Source organism: Lissotriton helveticus, chromosome 12 (genome assembly GCF_964261635.1).
Source record: "Lissotriton helveticus chromosome 12, aLisHel1.1, whole genome shotgun sequence".
Lineage (NCBI taxonomy): Eukaryota > Metazoa > Chordata > Amphibia > Caudata > Salamandridae > Lissotriton > Lissotriton helveticus.
Window position 1 is genome coordinate 877215765 of NC_136073.1, and position 24391 is coordinate 877240155.

The window sequence follows — 24391 nt, forward strand, 5'->3', positions numbered from 1 at the left end:
AGGATGGATGATGGATGAGTGAAAGGAGGGATTGAGTGAAAGGGTGGATGGAATAAAGGAGTGAAAGGGTTGATGGATGAGGGAAAGGGTGGATAAAAAGATGGATGAGTGAAAGGATGAATGGATAGGTTTGGAGATGAATTGATAGATGGATAGGTTTAGATATGAAGGGTGGATCGACGGAAAGGTGAAAAACTGAATGATTGATGAAAAACTGAAGAGACGATAGAATGTAAAGGTTAAATGGTGGACATCAGCAGGTAAATGGTAGGATGGAAGGATGAATGGCTAGAGTGATGGAAGAGACAAGAGATATCTTCTTGGGAGGGTCATGATGAGTTGCTTAATTTGCTTGGTGTCATAGGAGCTTTGGTGCAACGTGGGGGTATTTTCAGTTTCTTCCTATTTGCGTGCTCAAAAATATATAGTCTTGTGCCAACCAGCAATTAACAGTATGGCATTAAGAAGGTGCAACTATTGCAAAAAAAGAAAATGTTAACATATTATTGAATTTCTCTTTCATTTTGTGTAATGCATTAACCTGCTTTGTTTATATAAACACATTTCTCATGTGTTTTGTATGTGCTGCAACTAATATAGAAGTTGGTAAGTTATATCATCATGTAATGCCTTTAGCCCGCCCCCTCACTACACCTCTAGCTCATTTTAATGAGTACCTACCTGTACTTATTTTTTCCTATTAAAAGCACTGGTTATTCTCAATGAAAAGGTTCATAATTAAACGCGGCGGCAGCTAACGCATAACTAAATAAAGATGACCGTGATTGACAGCAGCTATCCCCAATCAAAAACGGCACAGGCCTTACTTCATAACAAAAGGAATAGGCGGGCTATATACACTTTCAACCAATCAAAACATGCATTGCCCATTCGTCATCCAATCATAACACGAATTTTACTTCCCATTAATAAGAGACGAAAGTGGCCGGGCAAGATGAAACGGAATGTATGTAGCTTTAATATGGGTAGGCAGGACAGAGGACCAGCTGGGTTCTCTAGTGGTTGATACTTTATGAATGGCAGCAAAGTGCGCCTGTAGGGTCCCTGGAGACTGAAGACCCGACCTAGGCTGTTGGTTGGCCGAGCAGAAACACCGAAGGCGGGTCCGCGAGCCGCAGTTATGCTCCTCGATTGGCTGAGGTCTCGGGACCCTCGCGCGCCCGCGTGAGGGTGGGGGTGAGGGAGAGGATTGCGCGTGCGCTGTGCCGGAGGAGCGCGGAGCGGTTTGCGCCGGCGCGTCGGCGAGCCTGCGCGTGCGGGCGGGGGGGGGAGCGGCTGGGGGCGCGCGTGCGCCGTGCGGCCCGCGTCAGCAGTCAGTCAGGCAGTCGGGGCAGCGCGAGCCGGGCGCGCGATCAGTCAGCGGCGGCGGCGGCGGGCGGATCCCTCAGCGCGGGGCCCAGGAGGAGGAGGCGGGACATGGACTCCCTGGCGGTGGAGGTGCGGGGCTCCAACGGGGCCTTCTACAAGGTGAGCGCCCGGCCGGGGCGGCGGCGGGGCCTGGGTGCCTGCGGGGCCTAGAGTGGCGGACTGGGCTGGGAAAGGGGCCCCGAGGGCGGGGGGCGGGTCCGTGAGAGGGATGAGGGGCCCAGGCAGGGGCCCGGGGGGTGACAGGCTGGAGGGGGGTCTGCGGGGGTGGCGACAGGAGGCTTGGTATGAGGAGGGGAGGCTGAGGGGATGTGAGGAACATGAAGTGTTGTTGGTTTGTGAGGGGATGAGATGAGTGGGGGCATGTGAGGGGGTGGGTTAATGTGACCAGGGTAGGGGGGGCTGGTTTGTATTTCAGGGTAAGCTGTGGGCTTGTAAGGGCCTGAGGGTGAGGATGGTGCAGGGAGGAGTGTCAGGGGTTGAGCCAATGGTGCCTGTAAGTGAAGGATGAGCAGATGGATTACATGGGAGGTGGTGAGGGTTGAGGCATTAGTGAATGAATGTGAGGGTTGAGGCCATTGGGGAATGTGATGGTTGAGCCATTGGGGAATGTGATGGTTGAGCCATTGGGGAATGTGAGGGTTGAGCCATTGGGGAATGTGAGGGTTGAGCCATTGGGGAATGTGATGGTTGAGCCATTGGGGAATGTGATGGTTGAGCCATTGGGGAATGTGATGGTTGAGCCATTGGGGAATGTGAGGGCTGTGTGAGGGCTGAGCCATTGGTGAATGTGATGGTTGAGCCATTGGTGAATGTGAGGGTTGAGCCATTGGGGAATGTGAGGGTTGAGCCATTGGGGAATGTGATGGCTGAGCCATTGGGGAATGTGATGGCTGAGCCATTGGGGAATGTGATGGCTGAGCCATTGGGGAATGTGATGGCTGAGCCATTGGGGAATGTGATGGCTGAGCCATTGGGGAATGTGATGGCTGAGCCATTGGGGGAATGTGATGGCTGAGCCATTGGGGGAATGTGATGGCTGAGCCATTGGGGGAATGTGATGGTTGAGCCATTGGGGAATGTGAGGGTTGAGCCATTGGGGAATGTGAGGGTTGAGCCATTGGGGAATGTGAGGGTTGAGCCATTGGGGAATGTGAGGGTTGAGCCATTGGGGAATGTGAGGGTTGAGCCATTGGGGAATGTGTGATGGTTGAGCCATTGGGGAATGTGTGATGGTTGAGCCATTGGGGAATGTGTGATGGTTGAGCCATTGGGGAATGTGTGATGGTTGAGCCATTGGGGAATGTGTGATGGTTGAGCCATTGGGGAATGTGATGGTTGAGCCATTGGGGAATGTGAGGGCTGAGGCATTGGGGAATGTGAGGGTTGAGCTAATGATGGCTCTAGGCGAGGCTTGAGCAGATAGTGGATGTAGGGGAGTGGTGCAGGGTGACCTATTGGCGAATGTAAGGTGATGCGCTGAAGTTTGAAGCCTAGGGGAATGTGATAGAGAAGCAGGTGTTTTGCAGAGGAGCAATTTGGGGGAGGCAGGCTGATCTGGGCTGCGTGGAATATTATCTGCTGTTAATAGAAGGGGGCCTTTGAGGAATATATGAGTCAATCTCTGACGAGTGCAAGGATTTTTAAAGGCTGCGGTTAATGAGGGTGGCATGTGGAAGCGAAGGTCACGTTAGGGTGAACTGGGCATAGGGTTGGGGAACAGTACTTATGAAATATCTTGGCCTGCGACAATTGGACTTGTAGGAGCATTGGGAAGTGCACTTGTAATGTGGGGTGTGCCATATGAGGGAGCGTAGTGAACATCGATCGGATGTATGAGGTGACAAATATATGGGACAAGTAAACTGGGCAGGAAGATTTAAGGGGCAGTTGATGAGTTAGATTTAGCTCACGCTTTAGTGAAGGCATTCTTCAAAGGATCTGTTATATTGAAGGGCACAGCCCGAAGTGCATAAGGATCCATTGGTTTAATATAGTTGATGTATTATATGAGGGCCATTACTTTGAGAAGTTGTAGTATACTTGATTTCACGATGCAAGGATCACTTGAGTGCTTGAGAAAAGTTTGTGTATTGGCCACGCTATGGCAACTCTTCCAGTTTCTATGCTCTCATCTACAAATCAGCTCTTACATTACAACTGTTTTTTAACAGTGTTCATGTGTGATGTTGCACGGGCTTCCTCTTTCCATAAAGTGCGCCTACGAGCTCAAGTCAGGATACGTACCGGTTCACCAGTGGGTGTAGTCTCTTGGCACTGTTAACCTTTCTGCCAAGAAGGTCCCAGATGTACACCCCCTGAAAAGCGAGGGGTGTGGAGTTTTCTTGGTTTTACGAAGGCAGTTCTTAGTCTTGTAATAAATACTTTATTTAGATATATAAAACATATCTTTAAAAGATTCTTCCAGCACATTAACACAATTTTATAGATTAAAAGAAATTAAGAAAAAAGGAAATGTAAAAACAGAGTAAAATTTGGCCTTCTTATCGGTTCTTAGTCTTACTTAAGTGATTTGACTCGCATTTATTGGTTTACAAAATAGTTATCAGACTTGAAGGGGAGGGGGGCTGTAAGGGGATAGCAACGGCGGCATGCAATCCTGTGGTTTTTGGTGAGGGATGTATGAGAAAGACATACAACTTTTTGGATACAGAGATGCAGTCACCTTTTAAGATGTAGAGAAAACGGATTGCAAGATGTTAAAATCTTGTGAAACGTGTACCGAGAAGGCTGTTTGCTCTGCTCAGGTGAATCTTCCACCCCCCTAGCCCATTTGGTCTGCAGTTCCGAAGGTACATCTTTAATCAGTCTTGAGGTTGGTGTAAAAAATTAAATGCTGGGAGTGTAGTGGAAGGAAGGTACAGGCGAGTAGGGTAGATGGTTACTACACTGTTCATCATCAGCCATTCTGTGCTGCTTTGGATCCATGTTATGCGCATGCATTCGTTTGCTGTGTGTGTACCCTGCTTTGAGTGGTGAATTCTTCCAGTGCCCTGGAGATTAAGACCCAAAATTGGATTTGTGGGGCGAGAGGCGGCTAGATTTTAGTTTAGTTATGGCAAGCCCCTTCTCTGTCTTTCTTGGACATTGACATTGCAACATCACACATCTTTAAAGTGGCTTTTTCAGGAGGCACCAATTCAAAGTGGATTCTAGTCAGCCAGACAACCTGTGGACAAGATGTTGGGAAACGTTGTTGTACTTTTCTTTTTTTGGCGTGTGCTCTGTTTTTGGCACCATAATATTTCTGGTATGCCAGTCCGTGGAGTTGAGTGAAATGAAGGATGCGTAGGCCCTTCTTATAAGCTGTTAGCCTAATACTACCTCGCGTAGGTACGAGTAGGCCGACATACACCAAATGCCGACCTAGTTAAAGCTATTTCTCCAGAACATGAGGCTCTGTACCAGTGGGATTTCTTGTTGAACTATTTTCAGTGTGTGTTGCTGCGTCCTGCACGCTTTAGTGATGAAAGCTGTTGCTGCTCCTCTGTCAGCTTTTGGAAACAAGGGTTGATCTCTACAGATGGCCTAGAGATGATGTGCATCACTTGGAGAGTTCCAGCACAACTTTGAGACTTAAGTGTGTGCTTGTAAAGCGCAAACTTGCTCTCAAAGGCTTGATGGCACTGAACTGTCAGTCCAGGGCTCAGTGGAAAAGTTGGGTCTTTAATGCTTTATGAAATACAAGGTACCATTCGATTTGGCAGAGGCACGGTATTAAGGCATTCCATAGAAGGGTGTGATCACAGAGAAGAATCTAGTCAGAGAATCTCTAACTAGATTTGGTTTTAAGCATGGAACTGTCAATAGAGATTTGAGCTCAGTGAATTGTTGGAAGCTCGGAGGAAGGACCCTCCTCCTCAGGAAGCTCTTTGCATCAAACCGAAACTTAAATGTATTCTGCCAGCAGATTACTAGCCAGTCGAGGCTACAACAGGCATATGAAGCCCAGTCAAATGCCCTTAAGCTGAAGACCAGCCAGATCGCTGTATTCTGGACACTTTGCAGTCGATTGACAGAAGAGACTGGGAGCCCCAAATAACATCTGTGAGAGCAATAAAGGTTTTGACCTAATCAAAGCCTGATCTCACAGGCTCTGAAGTGTTTGGGAATGAAAGGTAGGATAACCAGAAGGTACAACCAAATTGATTTTCAGTATCAGGTTAAGTTTCGTGATTAACTGGAATCCTTGGATCCTTCTCCTTTGAGACAATGATGGGATTGTGTACATACAGGTCCGTAGTCCTTGGAGATCGCTTTCCAAGCATTAATGCTTTAGTTTTAGCCAAAATAAAACCGATTTGTCCTGTGATACTGCAGAGGGTTTTCTTCTCTGCCGAGGACATTTCTTACAATTTGGCTCTTGAGTTGCACGTCTTGACTAGTAAAATCTAAATACAAATTTGTATTAGGCATTCAGTGTTGACTTGAATGGGGTGAAGGACTAATACATTTTTCCCGGTCCTAATTCATAATGATGCTCTAGTTTTGAGGTTTGAAATCGCTTGGGAAGCAGCCGGACTTCTCTTGTTAGATTCGAGAGTCTATAGTATATATTTCATCCAAGTGCCGTATAGGTAGTTGCTGTGTTGAGTGTCTGCGTACATGGGTTTGGTGGTTATGTCTTTGCACCCACTGGACAGTCTGAGTTAGTAATGTCCAGTTGCCTCATCATGCCTGGAACATTTTCCCCAGTAGTCTGGTTCAGCCCCTTAAGGAGAGGTTGGGCGAAGCTTCCTCTCCCTTTCAAAATGGTAAATGTTGACAGTGTCCAGCTTCCTCTGATTTAAAGGCCTTGGTAGAAGGGCCCGCGTGCAAGAATTCAGCCGCAGGTCCAGCCCTATTCAGATGCCACCTGAACGCTTTGGCATAGTGTCTGCTACTGCAGCAGAACAGTTCAGTGCTGTTGTTGGCGCCTGTGTGAACAGCTCCTGAAAGTCGCCCTGGAATTGAGCCCTGAGGCCAGGTGTCAAGACTGCAAACCCTGGTAGGTGTGGAGAGGGAGCCCTGCAGCCTGCTCAGATTCCTAAAGACTATGCTGACCCGCCCCCAGCAGCTGCTTAATGTGGGGGGCACAAGGCACTGAAACCTTGCAGAGAGGGAATGGCATAGGGTTTGAGTGCCCCGCCAAGCTATCCCGACTATGACTTGCCTGTAGCCTAGAAACCAGGGTTTGAGAAGGGCAGAGTAGCCAAGCGTTTGGCTGCCATGGAGGACTTAGCTTCGTTTTATAATATATTGCTGTGCATTTTATTTGTGAAGTGGAACGAATGTTTGTAATGAGCAGCTAAATGAACGCAAAAGTTATAGCTAGAAAAAATAGATGCGCATTCCCTGTTAATTGGGCAAACTATTTCAGAGTGGGGCAAGTGACACCCCAGCTCTCCCGGCGTGAGCAGCAGGTGCCCCTGTCCATCAGTGGAGCTGCAGTTTGTCTAAGCCAGCTGCATCTTGTGGGCTGGGCTTTGAACAAGGCCTAAAATAGCCCTGACTCAGCTGTGGAGCATGCTGAAAGTGATAGCGCTGTGATTGGGAGAGTGGCGGGTGGGGGCAGGTAAGGTGGGCTTCCAAGGCACTCCATCACCCTCGAGGGCCGTGCCTGGGAAATGGGAGAGCATGTCATGATCCTATTCCCTGAATCATAGGTTGCCAGTTAAGGCACCTAGACTCCGATTGGACACTCCCCAAGTTTTTAGTCGATACAGTGATTGAGCTCAATCTTAGCAGGGGAAGATGTATCTTTTGGCAGGCCAGTGTTGTGTGCCCCACGTGCATGGATTGCGGCACATTCTTGTATGCCAGTCGCTCTGAAGCACTGTTCTGGGGAGTTCGGTGAAAGACTTTTCGGATTCCTTTTCTTTATTTAGGTACTGAGCTGTGGAAGCTTATACAGTTTGAATAGCACTTTACCTCTTCTGAGTAATGTCCTAATTGGGGGTGTTTGTGAAGGCTAATACAAATTTCAACTGTCGTCTAGGTAAGAGTTCCTTATCAGTCACTCGGGCCTTTGTTTACTGCACATCGCCTGGCACGTGCCCTAAAGCTGAAGCACCTGCATGACATCTTACTGGTACCAACTTATTTGTTTCTCGGTCCTTCTAAATAAATAAATGCATTCATGGTCCAACAATTGGTCTTTTCACACAATTTGTAACCTAGAACTCTGTGGTCAAGTAAAAAATAGAGTACGTAGTGTCCAGAACACATTGTACGACACTCATGCCATCGTTGGGCCACGATGACTTTGAGCATTTAGGACAGAGACCCCCCACAGTCTCACATAAAACGTGCAGTCAAACAGCACAGTAACAAACTTCATTTGTTTTATTTATTTTTGTTTGTTTTTGCTTAAAGCAGCAGATTCACCACATTGAAATTCATCTAGCTCAAAGCGGTTTCTTGTACATTCAGTTCATGAATTCTCATGGCACTAAGTTTCATGTTAATTGTCAATGTGGCATTTGGGTCTTGGGTGTCTCTTCTTGACTGGATCAATTGTCAGTTCACACACTGAGTTATTCAGTAGCTGGCTCTTCTTCCTCATTACTCATTTCATAGTAATTTGCGAAGACCATCATATTTGCATTATTTGTTGACGGAATCCCCTGCTCTTATAGATCTTTTCAGCTTCCATACACCCTCCCCCCACACACTTCAATGCACCATCTTTCCCTAGGTGGGAGGAGTCTTCTTATTATGGCGTGCATAGATGACCATGGTGACAGGACAGATTGACCTAAAGGTGCATGCAGCCTTCACATACATAATATTTTGCCTTTCTACTGACAAAATAAAATTAAACGTGGGGTAAACAGCGGTCAACATCCCTGCCCTCTGATTGGGTGGGGGAATCGGGGGAATGAGTATCTATTACCTGACACCAAGAACATCTTTTTTTGGGGTGAAGGACAATAAGCATGTATGTTAATTTTGAATACAGTATACTTACGTATACAAAAAGTGATGGACCGAATGCTTGAATTCCTAGCTCACTGTTCTTTTGCACACCTTGACACCTCAGTGTGGATCCAGCCGCATGCAAATTAGTCTTGACCCTGCTCCATTAGAAACAGTCCAGCCCAAACTGTCAGGTCCTCTCTAAACCGGAACACAAGCAACCCAGGACTAGTTTTGCCCTTCATTTGAGTGCAGCTTTGCTACAGTGGCACGGTGAGCACAGGACACACTTTTGGGCATACCTGTTGCACTTAGGAGGGCTGTGCACTGAAGTGTACAAAAAGTGATGGGTGGGATGCTTGAATTAATGTCGGCCACTGGTAATTACTCAGGCTGCAGCCTAGTCCACCGTGTTCAACACCATGCCACCTCTTTAGCCCCAATGCAATGTAAGAACGTTCCTGCACTGGCCTTATACCTTAGTTATGCAATTCCGTCTATAAATCTTCTAATGGGGTGGTGGATACAAACAACATACTGATTTAATTCAAAACATTACAAAGTTTATTTTTTCATTTTTTTCAGTTCATATAAATACTGTTTTTCATTCAAAGAAATCACAGAAGAAATAATTTCAATTCATATCACAAAATCTAAGAAAAAACAGTTTGATTATAAATAAATACAACACAGATAATATATAAAATTAATTACCCCTTGGTGACAAGCATATCACTCAACATACTCACGTGCTAACAATCATACCACACTCATACCCAAATGGAGAAAGGAACTGAATAGACAAAGAGCAGAGTAACAAATGCTAGAATATTGGCCACCAGATGAACTATTTGGCCATAGCCCCAACCATATGCAAATTAGTCTTGACCCTTGCTCCAATAGGAATGGTCCACCCGAAACTGCTGGGCAAATTTACTCCCGAATCAGAATACAAGCAACTCAAGAATGGTTTCACCGTCAGTCGGGGCAGCTTGTTTCACAGAGCCCACTGGACCAACCCTCTGAAGCACAAACTCTTTGCCAGTGTTCTGTAATACAGTATGGTTGTGGGAAAGAGGGTTGTCTACCACTGAGACAGGATATGCACCCATATTTATAAGATATTGAAATGAGAATACACATGTTCAAATTGGTGTATATGGTTCTTTAATGCAAATACATTTCTGTTAGAATGGATAGGTCAAGAAAATGGAGTGAGCTGAAAGATCAGCCTGCATTAATGTCAGTGGTTACTATATAAAACACATACTCTTGCACAATTTAATGTTTATAATTATCCTTTATCTTTATTATATGCAAATACATGTAGAGGAGTGTAAGCAACGATTCTTGCTTACACTCCACTGAGTGTATTTGTTTGATAGGATTTGTATTTATTTTGAGAGCCATCAATGTACTCTAAAAGTATTTGCAACTTGAGGGGGAAAAACGGAGAAAGGTTGCAGGCACTTTTACCAAACTTACCATACTGTTTGTTTGGTTTCAAAGTAAATGTACCCCCCCAAAAATATTTGTAACCATGTAAACGAAAAAACAAAAATGAAGGCAACAGACAGCCTTACTAAACTATAGAACAAACATAAGGAGATGATGAATGGAGCGTTGAAACTTTTCAGACACTCACCCCCAGTCACATATCTGGGTTGAATCTGTCATCGTTCTTTAGCTCACTTCTCTACCCCAGTTCAGACCCAGCCATATACAAATCTGTCTTGACTCTGTTCTCCATGGAAACAGTCTAGCCGGAACTGCCAAGCCAGGTCTTTTCTGAACCAGAAGCAAGCATTGTGGGACCGATTTCGGGGTGATACCCCATATCAACCAGGCTAGCTTGAATCCACTTCATGTCTACTTCAAGCCCTTGTGAGCAATTTGCTTACATGAAGTACCAGTAAATACTTATAAGTGGACAAAAAACCTTTTTGTGTGTGATCCAAATTTCCATGGGTAGATAGCCCATAAGCAGGGCTACTGGAATTATGATTCAGCGGCCACAGTGCGCATCGCATAATTTTGCAATTGACCCATATGCTACATAATCCTTCATCTGCTGCATAATCTGCAGAATTTAACAAAAAAAATTTCTAGATCAAAAGTTATAAAATATATGGCAACTTGGGTTCCTGCGCACCCAAAGGCTTTGCACAAAGGTTGATTGGTCATCTTTCAGAAGCCTATTGCTGTATTTCAGTGTTAAACTGGTACTAATAATGTGATATCTTTTTCCGGACACTGTTATCAGCTGTAAAAAAGAAAAGTAAACTTTAACAAAATGTGCTAGATAACTTGGTCCTGCATAATTAGGCTCCTGTTAGCTCTTGCCCGCTAGTCCGGTTCGATTTTAATTCACTCGCATTTGATTCTGTGTGCCTGAAGGGAATTTGGGGGGTTGGGGGGGGGGGAGGGGAGTGTCTGACATTTTGCGTTGCATTTTCGTGCCCTTGTAACTCTTTAAAAGACTAATAATAAAATAAATTCAGCGTGTTGTTGCCGGCATACCTCGGGGTTTGTCCTACTCTGTCACGGCTATGCAGCATTCTCGACCTTAACCACAGCCGGGTAGCGCCATTTTGGACGTGACACGCGCTTCGCGCGGTCAGCGGTCCAGTCGTTGGACGTATCTCCTAAGCACGGGTGTAGGAAATGGGACCCCCGGCCAGCCAGGGCTTGCGCCCCAGCCAGTCAGAGACCGCCACTCCTATATAAAGTCGACCCCTGCTCGCCCTCTAGGTAACGCGGCGCGGGCAGTCAGGCCTATCTCGGAGGACATGTGTGAAGCATTTGCGCACGCACCCACCAACAGCAACATCCCCGGCCTCCCACAAAAGGAACTCCACACGAAGTATATATGAAAATAGTCTTTGTATTAGACAGGACACATAGGGATATACACTTTACAAGGGGTTCAAGGCACGGCAGGGGTTACCAGGGAAAAGGTACAGGGCAGGGCCAAGGGACCACTGCCAGTGGTACGCATCTGATGGAACTGGCATTAGAACACATATCTCCTGGGAGCTTCCTAGAACTGGCAGTAGAACTCACTCTGACCAGGGATCACATACATGAGACATCGGGTACTCAGGCGGGAAGGGACAAGGTACATAACACAGCAGAGGCCCCCATCAGCAGGGCAACACATAGTAAATCAGCAGGGCAACACATAGTAATCCTCAGCATCACATTGATATTAGTCAGTAGCACCCCCTAGGCCAGATGACCGTCCTGGGGCAGGGGCGCCTTAGAGTCTCGGTGTCCAAAGTGGCCTGAAAGGGCTCGGGCAAACCTAAACGTGGCAGCGGCCCACGAAGTGCTGGGCCGCTGAGGGACTTGGGTGGAGCCTTGCAGGCTCAGGGGGACAGGAGGGCGATGGTGGAGCCTCTCGGGGCTCAGGGAAACATGGTGGGGCCTCTCGGGGCCCAGGCAGGGCCGGGGCACGTTGGAGCCTCCTCGGGGCTCAGGGAAACATGGTGGGGCCTCTCAGGGCCCAGGCAGGGCCAGGGACACGTGGTGGGGCCTCTCGGGGCCCAGGCAGGGCCGGGGCACGTTGGAGCCTCCTCGGGCTCAGGGAAACATGGTGGGGCCTCTCAGGGCCCAGGCAGGGCCAGGGACACGTGGTGGGGCCTCTCGGGGCCCAGGCAGGGTCGGGGGTACATTGTGGAGCCTCTCGGGGCTCAGGGAAACATGGTGGGGCCTCTCAGGGCCCAGGCAGGGCCAGGGACACGTGGTGGGGCCTCTCGGGGCCCAGGCAGGGTCGGGGGTACGTTGTGGAGCCTCTCGGGGCTCAGGGGAACATGGTGGGGCCTCTCAGGGCCCAGGCAGGGCCAGTGACACGTGGTGGGGCCTCTCGGGGCCCAGGCAGGGTCGGGGGTACGTTGTGGAGCCTCTCGGGGCTCAGGACGAGAACTGTGGGCAGGTGGGGACCCCCCTCAGGGGGCCCGGCATCACTGGGACCCCACGGGCCATGAAGGAGCCCCTCGGGCCCGAGGAGGGGGGTGACAGGCGGAGCCTTTCAGGGCTCATGGGGGTGAGGGCCAACCGAGCCCCGCCAGGCTCGAGAAATGCAGGGGCCCACGGGGGAGCCTCTCAGGGCTCAGTCTAGTTGTGGGCGGGCATCGTTGGAGTCGTTCCCGGACTCGTGGACGAAGGGCGGGGCCCTCGGTGGCCTCGTGGGCACACGGCACCCCTTGGGGCAGAGGAGCGCCACGGAGCCCGCCCGCACTCACCGATCTCCACGTGCGGCGGCTCCTCGGGGCGTCAGCTTCCCTCGGCTTCCCCACGGCGGGGCGGTGGCGGAGCTCTCCCTCTCTCCTCGGGGGAAGCCTCGCTGCAGGGCAGGCGGGGACGCCCTAGAGCCGGGCCAATCCCTGCGCGGCCCCGTGATGACGTCCTGGGAGTCCCGGCGGCCAGGACCAATCAGTGGGCAGCAATGCCTTCTCCGGGGCCGCCAATGGCAGCGCGGCCCTGGAAGGGGAGGCGGGTGCAGCGCCTCCACAGCCGACTCCGGGCTGCAGCGGTGAACTCGGGGAGGCAGCGAGGAGTAGGCTCCCTCGTAAATAGGCCACGCGAAGGGGGTAGGCGAGGTAGGCACTCGCTGGGCGTCTGGCACCTCCGTGGAGCAGGGCAGATGCCGGGTGGCACCGGCTCGATCAATTCAGCGTGCCCCAAGCGCTAGGGGTTAGATACAGCGCTCCCAGCGCTATAGGGGGAAGTAGAGCGCTCCCAGAGCGGGAGAGGGTGCAGGGAAGCAGCAAGGTCCAGCAAAGAGTCCAGGGGCTGGGCAGGGCCCAGGGAGGCCAGCCAACCCTGAGCCCAACCAGCAGCACGCCCCTGGCAGGCTTCCAGTCAGGACCAGCAGGAAGCAGAAGAGAGAGAGAAAAGGGCCCACCCCCCTTTTATACAGGAGCGCCCTTTGTCTCCAAAAAGGGGCAGGCAGGGAGAGAACCAGCTGGAACTGGTTACAAGGAATTTCTTGGTGCTGGCCAGGCCAGGGGCACTGGACGCACCCCCGGGGGGGGGGGGGCCAGCCTGGTGGGGGAAGGCCCAGCCGGCTTCGGCCAATCAGGCGCCAGCACATCTACTGCACACACACACCAAGGTCTAGAAGGGGCCCTTCCCTTCTAGCCACACGCATGCCGCAGACATCATCTTGTAGCATTCAACCTCACGAGCGCACACATACCAAACACGGCCCGGCACGCCCCACGCATCAGGAACTACCAGAGCCACATACATCCCCCATGCATTCCTATGGGCGGCAGGTCTCTCTCACCACGCACACACTCAGGAGGGGACTCACCATCCCCCGGTCACATATACTAAGCACAAACTTCAGGGATGGACCTGCCAGACGGGCCAAGTCCAACAACGGGCAAAGCTATTTAACTGGGCCCATTACTGCCGGGCGCTGCTCCTGTTAGCTCTTGCCCGCTAGTCCGGTTCGTTTTTAATTCACTCGCATTTCTTATCATTTGATTCTGTGTGCCTGAAGGGAATTGGGGGGGGAGTGTCTGACATTTTGCGTTGCATTTTCGTGCTCTTGTAACTTTTTAAAAGACTAATAATAAAATAAATTCAGCGTGTTGTTGCCGGCATACCTCGGGGCTTTGTCCTACCCTGTCACGGCTATGCAGCATTCCCGACCTTAACCACAGTCGGGTAGCGCCATTTTGGACGTGACACGCGCTTCGCGCGGTCAGCGGTCCAGTCGTTGGACGTATCTCCTCAACACTGGCCACACCCTGTTTAACTATTTAAATGTGTTTGGACAGAACGCGCAGCGGGCGCGTCGATGGCGCGCCGAAGGCAAGCCCGTTTGCGCCAGTCAGCGCCCAACCGGGCCCAGGGCCCACAACCCCTGGCCAAAACCTATCTTACACATCTCATGAATTAAGAGCACTGGCGAAACATTGTACCCAGCTGCCTTATGACGTGGTTAACCGTATTCGGTTGCACCAAATAGGAAACATAATAGCGGATTCGATAACACCCCCTCATGCCCCTTCTACTAGCGGACCTACGACTCTTAAGTCATTGAACATTCGCCTTCTCTATCTTAACACTAGGTCATTAGTCAAACACCAGCTGGACAGCTTTCTGTTGCTCTCTACGGATAAGCCGGACGTGTTGCTGCGTACAGAAACGTGGTTGACTCCGGAGTCTACACCAGACATATTAGCAGCCCTCCCCTCCGATTATTATATTCTGAATGTTAACCGGCATCCAAGCAATTTAGGTGGGGGCGGGCGCTATCCTACATAAGAAACTTAAGAGCACTTTAAGGCCCTCCTTGGAATTGCCCGATGTGGAGAACATGTTAATCTCCCTAGACTCTAATGCTGGAACTATTGTATTAGTGTTGATTTACCCCCCCCCCCAGTCCATGCCATCATTCCCGCTCTTACTCGGCAAACAAATGGCTAACCTTTTGACAAATCACTCCAGGGTCTTGCTTGTTGGGGATCTGAATTATTGGGCTAACGACGTACTTGGCGGCCCACAAGCAGTAGAACTGCATGAATTACTATCTAACTTGAACTTAACCCAGATTGTGTCCTCCCCTACTCATATCAAAGGACATATACTGGACCATAGGTCCCATAACTTGCTAATATCGGAACCCCTGATCGCTCCTTGTATATGGTCAGACCATTACCTGATTGATTGTACGCTCAGGCCTAGTAACAGGCAGAAACAACCAAAGGTTGAGGGAGGATTGAAGAGAAAATGGAGAACTCTTGAAACTCAAGAGTTCATCCACACCCTTACCGATTCCCTTCCTACTTTCAACCCTAATGTTGCCATTATGGAACCTGCCATCGCGAAATGGCTGGAAACGGAAAGTGATGAGCACGCCCCTCTGATTCCATTTTCTCGCTCTAGACAACAAGAGGCTCATAAATGGTTCACTGCTGAACTAAAACTACAAAAATTGTCTCTTAGACAACTAGAAAGGAAATGGAGGTATTGATATCTCACTCCAGAGAGACTTAAGTATCTGGCGGCTCGCACAGCATATAAAAAAGCTATATTGACGGCCAAAGCAACATACTTTTCAAGTAGAATACTTAATGCGGATAACAAAACTAAGGAGATATTCAAAATTGTTGGTGAGATCAGCAGTGATGAGAGAACACTCCCAAACACTGCCCCTACGCAAGAGATGTGTGATGTATTAAAAAAAATTTTGTGGACAAAATTGCAACCATCAGATCAAGCATCTCTTCGTCGACTAACATAGCATGTCAGAATGATGTCTCCAGACACTCTGCTACTATAACCTCTCTCGCTGCTTTATGCCCCAAAAACCTCCCCGACTTACTTGTCCGGGTAAAGTCCGGCTCTCCGCAGGACTGTTGCCCCCCAGCCATCATGAAAGATATATTTACAGCACTGCCACATATCATCCTTCCTTTCTTGAATGCATCTTTGAATCAGGGGATAATACCGCCTGCTTTTAAGGCCGCCACCATCGTCCCTTTTGAAAAAACCCAGGTTAGACCCTCTTATCCCTGCCAACTACCGCCCTATATCGCTCCTCCCCTGGCTGTCCAAAATTCTGGAGGCAAATGTGGCCAGATGTCTATATAGCTTTGTGCAACTAACGGAATATTTGGAGCCTAACCAGGCGGGCTTTTTACCAGCCCACTCAACAGAGGCGGTAGTTCTGGCCGTCCTGGATACCTTACGAGCTAACGCGGACAGGGGAACTCCTCAGACCTTAGTGCTTTTGGATTTGTCGGCAGCGTTTGACACGGTCGATCATAACATCTTGTTGAACCGTGTGGAACAAGCAGGCATCCAAGGGTCTGCCTACAACTGGCTCAAATCCTTTTTAACTGGCAGAACGCAAGCTGTACGACTGGGCACCCTTACTGCCTCAGCCGTGACCATCGCTTGTGGAGTACCACAGGGTTCATCCCTGTCGCCGTTACTGTTCAATCTTTATCTGAGGCCTCTGCTCCACTCTTTGAAGAACCAAAAGGTTACCATCTTTAACTATGCTGACGATCTGCAGCTGATCTTCGCCCTAGACGGGCCAAATGCTGCTGTGGAATTTCAAACCACCATGCTACATATCCAACATTGGATGGATAGCAACCAATTGAAGCTTAATCCGGGTAAGACGGAATTGGTGTTGCCTGGGAGGAGTGAGGATTGTTGGGGCCCTCACTTTTGGCCCAGCGAACTGGGTCTTCCGCCCGTTCCATCTTTGTCGGTAAAAAGCCTTGGGGTAATAATCAATGCAGACCTCTCGCTAAAAGGACAGATGGGTGCAGTGATCTCCTCTAGCTTTTATCAGTTTAGCAAAATCAGGAAGATTGCTCATCTGTTGACTCACTCTGGGTTGATCCAGGTGACGATTGCACTGGTTCTTTCTCGCCTTGACTTTGCAAATTCCCTCTATATTGGCGTGCCCCAGTATTTAATGAAACGGTGGCAAATGATGCAGAATCAGGCAGCCAGATTAATATATAAACAACCAAAATGGCACTCTGCTAGACCACTGTTGCTCAAACTCCACTGGCTTCCCGTGGAGCAACGGACGGCATTCTAGATCGGGTGCCTTGCTTTTAAGACACTGCAAGGCAACAGTCCAAAATTTTTTACGGCCATGATAAATAAACATGTTTCTCGTCGAAATCTGCTCTCATCCTATCTACATCTTCTTTCTGTCCCGACAATAAAGCTCAAACGGGCCGGAGGTTGCCGATTTTCCTACTTGGCACCCATCTTTTGGAACTCTCTCCCGGTTACAATCAGAAGCTGCAACAACCTTTTGGGCTTTCGTAAGGCACTCAATACGTGGCTGTTTGGACGAGCCTACTAGTAGCGTCTGATGCAATAATTTAAGCAGGAGCAGCGCCATGAAACCCTGGGGTGACCGTGCGCTTTATAAGTACATGATAAGATAAGATAATTCCACTGGCCCTGACCATAACATTTTGATTCTGACAGGACTTGCGAGTTTACCTAGTTGAAAAATGTTAATTTCCAGTCATTGATTCCACTTAGTCCAGGTTCTCATTCGTGACAAAAAAGGGAACTATAGCATAGTGAGATGGAGTCTTCTCAAGATTTATGCAGTATCATCAAGTGGAGCACATCAGACGGGGGCAATCTCCATGATTCTGTGTTGGCAACCTATGCACTGGATTGCCAGTAGAATCTGAATTTATTTACAGCAAAATGTTGTGTAAGTGAGCGAATACTTAAAAATACACTTTCCAAAGCAAGTCACGAGAGACTTCCGCAGAAACTGAAAATAAGAAACCGTGATGATCGAATTTTCCTATATTCTGATCTGTTGCTTAATTAAAGCGATAGCATGTTTGGAGCCCTACTTTGATAGAAAGTTGGCCTAAACAGGGACCGTTAATAAATCCAACCTCTGCATAAGCAGTGCCTATGAGTATTTGAAGTTGTGAGCTAAGTAGTCTTGATATGTTGAGAGCACTGCATAATCCGAAAGATGTATGAACAAAGTATTGATAGAATCCAAACCCTGAAATTATATGAACCTGCATCATCAGAGACGCTATTATCATAGCTCTGATGTAATGACAATGCTGCCAAAATCTGTCCCCCAGTTACATTAAATCAAATGGGACCAGTATTTTTTTGCAGCATAAGCAGATTTCCGAATCATGTAGTCTGTCGGGGAAAGTCGATTTTTAAAATATTATTACACTCCTGTGTGGAATACTTAACTTTCCATATTCCTTCAGTGTTGAGAGCAAAACAAATGAATCATAAGGGGTAGAGCTACACACTTTCTGTGTCTGTCCCATTGCCGCAGACAGTTCCTTCTCTTACTTTGTTGCCCGGAGAAATGAGTAATTGAACGATGGCAAACTTGAGCATGACACAAATAAATTCAGCATGCTCTGGGAGTCGTTGGAAACCGTTCCCTCCTGGCATTTGTAAAAATGCTGTGGATAAAAATTGATTTGTAAGTATAGAATCCATGGACACACAGGTAGCTTAAGTTTTACCACGATTTTGGGTTGCAAGAGTATTTTTACGGTGGTTGAGGGTATTTGGGTGGCAAGGATATTTTTAATGTTTAGGGGTTAAGAGTATTTTGGTGGTAATGGTACTTGGGTGGTATGGGTATTTTTAGGGTGTTTGGGTGTAAAGGGTATTTTTTGGGTTTGGGTGGGTGAGGTTAATTGGGTGGCAAGGGTATTTTCAGTGTTTAGAAGGGTAAGGGTATTGGGGTGGCACGGATAATTTTAGGGTCGGTAATGGGGTTATAATGGCATGGGTCGTTTTGGTGTGGGTAAGGGTATTTGGGTGGCAAGGGTATTTTAAGGGTTTAGGGTGGATGATGTTATTTAGGTGGCAAGGGTGTTTTTAGAATTCAGAAGGGTATGGGTATTCGGATGGTAACAGTATTTTTAGGGTGGGTAATGGTGTCATGGAATGGATATGTTTAGGGTGGGTAATGGTCTTTGGGTGGCCAGGGTATTTTTAGGGGTTTGGGGTGAGGGTATTTAGGTGGGAAGGCAATAATGTATTAGGGTGGGTAGGGTTAAGGTGTTGGGCTCGATAAGGAGATATTTATATATTTCATACTTAACTGCGAAATACTTACATTTTTGTGGTAAAGGCATATACATTGTAATGAACGTGTGATAAAGGCATGTGTAGTTCTGTCATACCTCCTCTGAACCCAATTTATTCTGTATGGTTTTCTCCTCAGTTGGCATATATTTTTAATAGGCTTTGGTTTCCTTGCATGTAGTTATTGTACTTTTTGTTTTCTTCTATGCTAACCTAAATATTGTGAGCCGCCCGGGATCTTCTAGGTACAATTTAATATCCACTCTTCCCCTTTAGTTATTTTTATTTTAGAAATAAACAATCTGTGGTGTAGGAGACCCAGTTTTCTGAACAATTCTGGTCCAGCATGTGAATTTTTGAAGTCCGCTAGTTTTAGCATTATCTAGGACATCTCCCGCCACCCTTCGGCAAGACTTCATAGGTAACAAGGGATATTTTGGCTCACTGTCTACTTCCTACTGCGCTACTTGTTCTTAAGATCATGCATTTTCAATGTACAATATCGACTGCCTACGGTCCACATGCTAACACGTTTTGTCTTCCAGGTATATAGGGTAGGCACATAGGGCTGATCGGAGCTCTAATTATTCACACATCTAATTCCCACAGAATTGTCTCTCCCTCCAGTCATTTGGGGACCAGGTCAACTAAGTCAATGCCCTTATGCCGCCCCCACACACTTCAGTCACAGCAGCAGATGTCATTTGCACCAGCCAAATGCATAGTTTGCAGGCCAAAAAGCAGTCATTCTAGGATAACCTTTGAACATTCCCAAATCTCACCCTCTGAGGAAATGCAACAAATGAACATACAAGCCGTAAGAGTGACACACTATTATAATGCCCTCTTTCCATTAAAATTAGATTTGTAATTTTGCAAGCTTTTGTTCTGCTTTTCAAAGCTACTTCTAGAGCAGATTTTAATAGTTATCCTCCTGTGTTTGGTGACGAAACATTGTTTGTACCCAATTCTCTTGACAAAAACACTGTACTGAAATCTTGGTCGTTGGCTTGTGTAGAAAGCTGGGCTTCTATTGCAGTAATCCCCCCCCCCCCCCAACTTTTTGCCAGATTTCTGATGCTCTTTGACTTGATGTGTCCTGGGTCCCTTCCAGTCAGGTTCCCAGGACATGTGTTCTTTCCCAAAATTCTACCTCTGTCCCCCCAATTGGCCCCTATCTGGCCACATGTAAGTCCCTTGTAAAAGGTACCATGGGGTACTAAGGGCACTGTGATCAGGGAAGGCCTCTAAGGGCTGCAGCACATATTGTGCCACCCTTAGAGGTCCTGTACCTTAACACACACACACACACTGTTATTGCAGACTGCGTGTTTTGGTGCAGAGAAAAGTGAAGAGTCAACTTGGCTCACATCCCTGTGTGCTATGCCTACAACCCACTGCCTATGGTATAGGTAAGATACCCCTCTAGCTGGGTGCACTATACCACTGGTGAGGGTACAGTTGCTTGAGCACTGTACCCCTACAGTGTCTCAGTCCATTCTTAGACATTGTAAGTGCAGTAAAGCCATAAAGAGTATATGGGTGTGAACTCCACAGCACCATAATGGCTTTACTGAATTCTGAGAAGTTTGTTAGCAAACTTCTCAGCATAATAAACCCACACTGATGCCAGTGTGGGATGTATTATACAATGCACTCAGAGGGCGATGCCCCCTGAAAAACAACCAGCTTCTGGAGGGTTCTCTGACAGGTAAACCCGAGCCTGCCACCATAAGACATGGTTCTGGACCCCTGGGGTGGAAGTCTAAGCTCCCAGAGCCCAGAAACACAGCCTTTCCTGTGTGGAGGTGTTCACACCTCCTCCAGGTCACAAAGAGCCATCTTCAGCAGGGGAGCTTCAAAGTCCTTGCCGCCTTTGTAACGTGACCCCAGCCTCTCCTGCTATCGGGAGCAGGCCCCCTTCCTGTCTCCCCTCCTTTAAGTCCGGAAGACCGGTGGGAAACATTAGAACAGACCAGAAGGTGTACCCACCTCTGTCTACTCCTCCCTTCAGGTAGGGCAGGCAAGGTGAAGCCCACACTTCAGTGCCTGCCTTTTTGCAGAAATTCAGGCACTCTTCAATCAGGATTAGGGACTGTGCCCACCCCCCACGTGGGGTGAGCACACCAAGGATGTAGTCAGCCTAAGGTCAATAGCCCATTGGCTACTGACCTTGAGACCCCTAAAACACTCAGTATTAAGGGGGCAACCCTAAACCAAGAAAGCAGATTCCCGCAACCTACGAAGAAGGATGAAAGAAGATGCCCAGCAGAGGAGATTGCATAGAACAACTGACTTGACCCCAGCCCTACCGGCCCGCCTGTCTGCAGCTTCCAGGGATCCTGCTCCAAAAGTCACCTTGTCCTGCAGCCAGCGACCTCCAGAACCCCTGGCAGGACTGACTGCCTACCACAAAGACAGGATCTCCTGTGAACAGTTGCTCTGTTCAAAAGAAACAACCAAGAATGACTCTAGCCTGCTGAGGACTAAGAAACCAGGCGCCTGAAAATACCACTGAACCCTACGCCAGAGTCAGAGTGACTCACCGGTCCCAGCAAGGTCCTTCAGTCCGTCGCCGAGTCCACCTTGGGTTGAAACCTTCAGGACTCCACGACGTCGCCTGCAGCCACTGCATGGAGCTTCCCCCCCCACCCCCCCCCCCCCTCCTCAGGTGAAATGTGACCTCAAAAGACACCCTTGCATCCAGCCGCCCTTCGCCCCGGAGAAGAGAGCCCAAGGTGTACCTACGTCCCCGAGCCCTCCAGCTTACCTGCCCTGCTGTTGGTTCCTCCTGGACGAAGCCTGCAGCCAAAATCCAAAACCGGCAATCTCGATTGAAAACAGGGCACCCGATGCCAAAACAGCACCCTGCACCCGTCTTCCCCTGTGTCGTTGTGGGTGCACCTTGTGTGCTAACTCTGATCTCCCTTTTCCCTGAGCTGAAGTCCAGGAGTTTTGCTCCTGTAACCTTGTGCCCTGCTCATGAGTAGCCACCAATCGGAGCCCCCATACCCTATTAGATAACATTGGACCTCCGCACTCTGCACCCGGCCGCCCTAATGTTCTGTTATGTTAAAAACTCTTATAGAGCGCACTTGCATGGAGACGAACAGAAAAGAGTGCTGGCAACAGGAGAAAGAACAGAAGAACGAGAGAAAAGGAAAGAATACCTAGTCGTAAGCCTTACGGAACAGGTAGGTTTTCAGAAGAGATCTGAAATGGGCGTAAGAAGTAGTGAGTCTAAACTCTAGGGGAAGCCCGTTCCAAAAAGAAGGAACCAGGAACGAAAATCTAAGGCCTCCATACTTCTTACACTTAAAGGTGGGAATTGTAAGCAGAGCAAGATGGGAGGACCGACGGTTACGCAATGGGGAGAAATGATGAAGAAGAGAGGAAATGAAGGCAGGACCAAGGCCTGCCAGGGCTTTAAAGATGGTACAGCCTAGTTTGAACTCACAGCGCTTGGCTACTGGGAGCCAGTGAAGAGTTTTAAGCAAGGGACGGACATGGTGGTGCCTGAGCTGATGGAAGATCAGTCTTGCAGCCTGGTTCTGTACCAGCTGCAAGCGGTTCAACTGGTAGGCAGGGATGCCAACATAAAGGGAATTGGCATAATCTAACCTGGAGATTACAAGAGCCAGTAATGCCAAGGTGAGGGCCTCCGTCGTCAGGAAGCGAGATATCTTCCGGACCTTACGTAGATAAAAGAAGCTGGACGAGACCACAGCGTTAATCTGGGGCTTCATCGAGAGATCTTTACAGATAATGACTCCAAGCCTTTTTGCAGAATCAACAGGAAAGGGGGGGAGGCCCAGACATGGGGGCCAAAAATTAGAATTCCAAGGATTGGAAGCACCCCCGATTAGGACCAGCTCGGTCTTGTCAGGGTTGAGCTTCAAATGGTTCCCCCCATCCAGTCGCTAAGAAAGCACAGGATAGATTGAAAATTGTGGATGGATTGGGCCGAGGAGTCAATATCAAAGACCAGCTGGATATCGTCTGCATAATTAAATGCAGTGACATTACAGCCTCGTAAAGAGCGAATAAGAGGGGTAGGTACAAATTAAAAAGGAGAGGGGAAAGAGAAGAGCCCTGAGGGACACCACATGTCAGCCTGACTTTATCGGCAGAAAAGTGGGAGAGACGGACAGCCTGGTAACATCGCTTTAAAAAAAAAAAGAGCGAACCCACTCGAGGGCCAGCCCCTGGACGCTGGCCTCACTGACACGGCCGACCAAGATGTCATGGTCGACCGTGTCAAATGCGGCCGATAAGTCCAGGAGCACCAGGATCTGGTTGGTCTTAAGGTCCGCCCCCCTTCGCAGCTCCTCCATCACTGAAAGTATGACCGATTCAGTGGAATAGGCGGGTCTAAAACCCGCCTGCTGGGGGTCGAGAAACTGAGTACGTTCAATGAAGGAGCTCAAAAAGTTGGTGACATGGGCTTCCAATACTTTGCTGAGGTAGGGGAGCAAGGAAATGGGACAAAAATTGCTCATAATAGACGGATCAGCGTTGTTTTTTTTTTAAATGGGCACAACTTCCGCGATCTTAAAGGAGCTGGGAACCGAGCCCATTCCAAGTGAGTCATTGAGAAGTGTCAGAGGGGGCATAGGACAAGCAGTGAAGGCCTCTTGCAAGACATAAGGGGGCAACAGTCAGTGGGAGAGCCAGAGGCCACCTTTTTTAGCAGGGCCGAGAATTCCTCCTCAGAGATCGGAGGTACTTGATTAACTAAGTGAGGGTTAGAGGTTATAGGGGTAGTGAAGTAGATGGATGAGGTTGAGGGAGTTCGGCTGGCAATACTATTTTTAATTTTTGCTATTTTGTCCACGAAGAAGAAAGTAAGAGAATCACAAAGGGCCTGAGAAGGGAGGGGTTTTATAGTTACCCTATCAGGATGCGACAATTCTTCCACGATGGAGAAGATGTCTTTAGCTTTGGAGGCCGAGTCTACGATTTTTGTGGAGAAATATGAGGTTTTTGCCTGTAGAATAACAAGCTTATACTCTTTAAGCCGAGCCGCAAATATCAGCTTCTTATCTGGGGCATAACCTCGACGCCAGCAACGCTCGGCCTGTCTAAGCTTGAGTTTCATAATTTTAAGTTCCTCGGAGAACCATCTTTGCGCGTCATGGGGGCGCTTTAATTTGACGTGTTTAAGAGGGGCTACAGCGTCACTAGCTGATTCGAGCCAATGCCTTAAGCTCGATGCCTGGACATCTAGAGAGTCGCACTCAGTAGGGGGGGGACGCCCTGAGAAGGGTGACAAATTCACCGAGATCGGCCCTATTCCAGTTCCTGGCTAAGAGGTTTCCCTCGAGGGTTCGACTGGAACGAGAGGTAATAGCAAAGGAAAATGAAATTATAAAATGGTCATACCAGGGGCCAGGAAGAATAAGGGGTGTGGAAATATCCAGGTTAGAGGTCCATATCTGGTCTAAAATATGGCCCTTGATGTGGGTAGCTGAGCGAATGTGTTGAGAGCAGTTCATACCGACTA

The 24391-nt window shown here is 48.5% G+C and overlaps 1 protein-coding gene across 2 annotated transcripts in view; it reads left to right on the top strand.

Annotated features, from left to right (window-relative positions):
- The first annotated feature begins 1200 nt into the window (after window positions 1-1200).
- Window positions 1201-24391, top strand: part of FXR2 (FMR1 autosomal homolog 2) — a 352487-nt gene continuing 329296 nt past the window's right edge. Inside the window, exon 1 of one of the 2 annotated variants that reach the window (XM_078670012.1) lies at window positions 1201-1488. In XM_078670012.1, the coding sequence (XP_078526138.1) occupies window positions 1438-1488 (51 nt within the window). In that variant the 5' untranslated portion in view covers window positions 1201-1437. The remainder of the gene's footprint in view (window positions 1489-24391) is intronic. The other variant, XM_078670013.1, reaches the window with a different exon arrangement.